Source organism: Mastomys coucha, unplaced genomic scaffold (genome assembly GCF_008632895.1).
Source record: "Mastomys coucha isolate ucsf_1 unplaced genomic scaffold, UCSF_Mcou_1 pScaffold18, whole genome shotgun sequence".
Taxonomy (NCBI): Eukaryota; Metazoa; Chordata; class Mammalia; order Rodentia; family Muridae; genus Mastomys; species Mastomys coucha.
In genome coordinates, this window is record NW_022196900.1 from 3,108,287 (window position 1) to 3,111,839 (window position 3,553).

At 42.6% G+C, this 3,553-nt stretch overlaps 1 protein-coding gene across 1 annotated transcript in view; it reads right to left on the bottom strand.

The window, feature by feature from the left end:
- Window positions 1-318: 318 nt before the first annotated feature.
- The window catches only part of Dcaf12 (DDB1 and CUL4 associated factor 12), a 40,873-nt gene continuing 37,638 nt past the window's right edge, over window positions 319-3,553 (bottom strand). Inside the window, exons 9-10 of the mRNA XM_031376736.1 lie at window positions 1,383-1,487; window positions 319-329 (exon numbers count right to left, since the gene is read on the bottom strand). Coding sequence (XP_031232596.1) covers window positions 319-329; window positions 1,383-1,487 — 116 coding nt within the window. The remainder of the gene's footprint in view (window positions 330-1,382; window positions 1,488-3,553) is intronic.

Sequence of the window (3,553 nt, forward strand, 5' to 3'; positions counted from 1 at the left end):
AGATTCAAGACAGCCAGGGCTACACAGAGAGACCTGTCCCAGGAAAGAGAGATTGTGTAAACTATCTGCTTGGCACACAAGAAGCCCTCAACAAACAGAATTATGTTCAAACCCTGTTTGTACCATAAGGTGCAGCTGGTTTAAGCAAGATGAAAAGGGAATTTTCTTAATATTGATGGGAGTTCAATGCTAACTACTAACTTGCTAGTTACTAATAGACTTGATCTATTTAACCTATGTGGCTAGACAGTTGATATTTTACACAGTTCTGCCCAGTTCAATGGAAGTTTTTGTTTTTCTGTCTGAAGTGAAGAATGTTCAGGCTGTACCTGTAACAAAAAAAAAAAAAACATATTATTCTGGTTATCCATGTGTAGGTCTACCTTATCTTTCTTGGCCAGTGATCTACTGACATTGTGTCTGGTCAGTTCAGTCTCTATGTTATCTTGTTTTCTGGAAATGTATGGAAGAGTCAAACATTAAAAAACAAAACAAAAACCAAAAAACAAACAAACAAAAAACTGCCAGGCGGTGGTGGCGCACGCCTTTAGTCCCAGCACTTGGGAGGCAGAGGCAGGCAGATTTCTGAGTTCAAGGCCAGCCTGGTCTACAGAGTGAGCTCCAGGACAGCCAGGAGTACACAGAGAAAACTTGTCTCAAAAAAAAAAAAAAAGAAAAGAAAAGAAAAGAAGAAAGAAAGAAAAGAAAAGAAAAAGAGAGAGAGAAAGACCCTGTCAGATGGCTTAGCTGTTAGGAGCACTGACAGCTCTTCCAGAATTCAAATCCCAGCAACCACATGGTGGCTCACAACCATCCATAATGAGAGACAAAAAAAAAAAAAAAGACCCTGTCTATTTAGACTGAATTGGGCCACCTCAAGATAGTATATCCATAAACCACCTTGTCTCAACAACAAAAATAGCCTATGTTTATTTTAATATTTTTTACTTTATTTTATTTTATTTTATTTTTGGTTATTTTCAAGACAAGGTTTCTCTGTGTAGCCCTGGCTGTCCTGGAACTCACTCTGTAGACCAGGCTGGCCTTGAACTCAGAAATCCGCCTGCCTCTGTCTTCCAAGAGCTGGGATTAAAGGCGTGCGCCACCACCGCCCGACTCTTTATTTTTAATTTAATCTTTAAAAAAATTTTTTTGAGACAGGGCTTCTCCATGTATTCCTGGCCATCCTAGAACTTGCTCTATAGAGCAGGCTGACTTTGCATTTGGAGATCCTTCTGCTGCGAACTGCCAGTTAGGTGCTAGAAATATAATCCTGCTTCCCTGGAACAGCAGCCAGTGCTTTTAAATGCTGAGCCATCTCTCCAGCCACAAATATTTTGTTATTTTTAATTATGTATGTGTATAAGAATGTGCATGAGTACCTGTGCCCCTGGACACCAGAGGCATCAGATCCCTGGAGTTAGAGTTGCAGGGCTTGTGATACACCCGACCGATGTTGTGAGTACTAGGAATTGAACTAGGCTCATCTGCAAGAGGAAGTAGAGCCAGAGAGTTGGCTTAGCAGTAAAGAGCACTGGCTGCTTTTCTAGAGGACCCAGCTTTGATTCTCAGCACCCACATGATCGCTCACAACTATTGCGTGCTAAATAAAAAGAAGCAAACCTGGGAGACGGTGGGTTAGCAGATATTCCAGGCAGACATTCTTGGCTGGGAAACTGTGTGAGCCCCAGGCAGAAAAGAATTCAGTTTGTCTGAAGGGACAGTGCTTTGGGGGTCAGTGTACTGTAAGACAAACATAGGGTCAGTAGTCTCTGTGCAGTGTTTTGCATGTCAGGTTAAAGACTTTATTCCCTTTAGATTCTAATCCCTGCTTTTTTCGTGAGAATGTCAGCAGGGGTTTCTAGAAGCAGAGAAGTCTCTTTGAGACACTGGGAAATTAAACTCTAAGGGCAGGATGACAGGTGGCGGTGGTGTTTGAGAGGAGACAGTCATGCCCTCAGATCCTCTGCTGCTGACATGGCACTGGTTCCTGCCAGCTGTGGTCGCTAAAGAAAAAAATATTTGCCCTGACTACTATGCAAAACTTCTGTTGGGTTTCTGAGATTCTCCAAATGTTACTGCCGGAAGCCACTTGCCTTGATCAGGATGAGTAATTCCGAGCACAACTGTACGTGAAGGGGAGGAACAGAAGGGTTCACCAACTCATTTGGTCTGACCTTGACTTTCTTCCAGACAAATGCTAATCTCCCAGCAGTTTGAGACCTGTTCCAGGCCATAGAACCAAGTGGGTACACTTGTTCTCATCCTAAGGCAAAACCAAATGCCTTTTAGTTAAGGATAAGCGACAACGCTCTCATCTTGTCTGACCATGACTCTTGGGTCATTCACGTGGGAAATGAGCTCTGAACTAATCTCCAACTCCCTTCTCTAGTAGGAAGGAAACAGTATTCTTTTTTTTTCTTTGTGTGTGTGTGTGTGTGTGTGTGTGTATGTATGTGTATGTGTATATTTCTTGATTTGTGTTGTCTTGTTATTGAGACTGGATCTCAGTATGCTGTCCTAGCTATCTTGATCTCACTATTGAAACCATGCTGGCCTTAAATTCACAGAGATCCACCTACCTCTGACGCCTAGTGCTGGGAATTAAGGGCACTGGCCACCATATCCAGCTTTGTACTGTTTTGAGACAGGATCTTACTTGATAGGCCAAGTGGGCCTGGAGCTGTCAGCAATCCTCTAGCCTTGGTTTTGCAAATGCTAAGATTACACATGTGAATCACTTACTAGACTTTTTGAAATAAGGTCTCATGAACCCCATCGGGACCTGAAACTTCAATGTGTAACCAAGGATGACTCTGAACCTCTGATCTCCCTGCCTCCACATCTCAAATGCTGGGATTATAGGTATGTACTACCACACCTGGTGTTATATGGTTCTGGGATCAAACCCATGATAGATGAGCACTCTTACCAACTGAGCTACATTCCCCAGCCCTAGCTCACTCACCTTTATTTTAGAGAAGAATGTAACCAAAAAGGGCAGCTGTTGTTCCTGTCCCTTTACCTTCCCCTTGGAAAAGCAACTCTTTGCTAAATAAATGCCAGAGAGACAGAGACAATGAATCAATCTATGTCTTTAAATTATTCCTAATCTACCAGGAAGATAGATGTGCATTTATGCATGCATGTTTGTGTGTATTATCCACTTATTTTTGTGAATCGAGGTGACCTATAATTGCAGTGTAATGAGAAATCTGGGGGTTCACTTTCTTTAAAAACCACAGAAAAGTTTTAAGAATGGTGCTTTCATTCTCATGCCAGGTGTGGGATGTGGGGCTGCTTCAGACAGTCTGCAGCAGCCGACTGTGATTTACCTCTTGCTCTAGAAGAGGCATGGTTTTGCCAGCTATGCAGATAGTTTCTATGATTGTGTGATGTTTGGAATTCTCGGAGCTTCTCAGAGGGCATATAAATGCTAGAGGCCCCCTAGGTGGGGTTGCTCGACATTTATTAGTACTGGTGTTCAAAGAAGAAACAAGAGGAAAGAAATTAGACCTTTCTGTCTCTTTCTCTCTCTCTCTCTCTCTCTCTC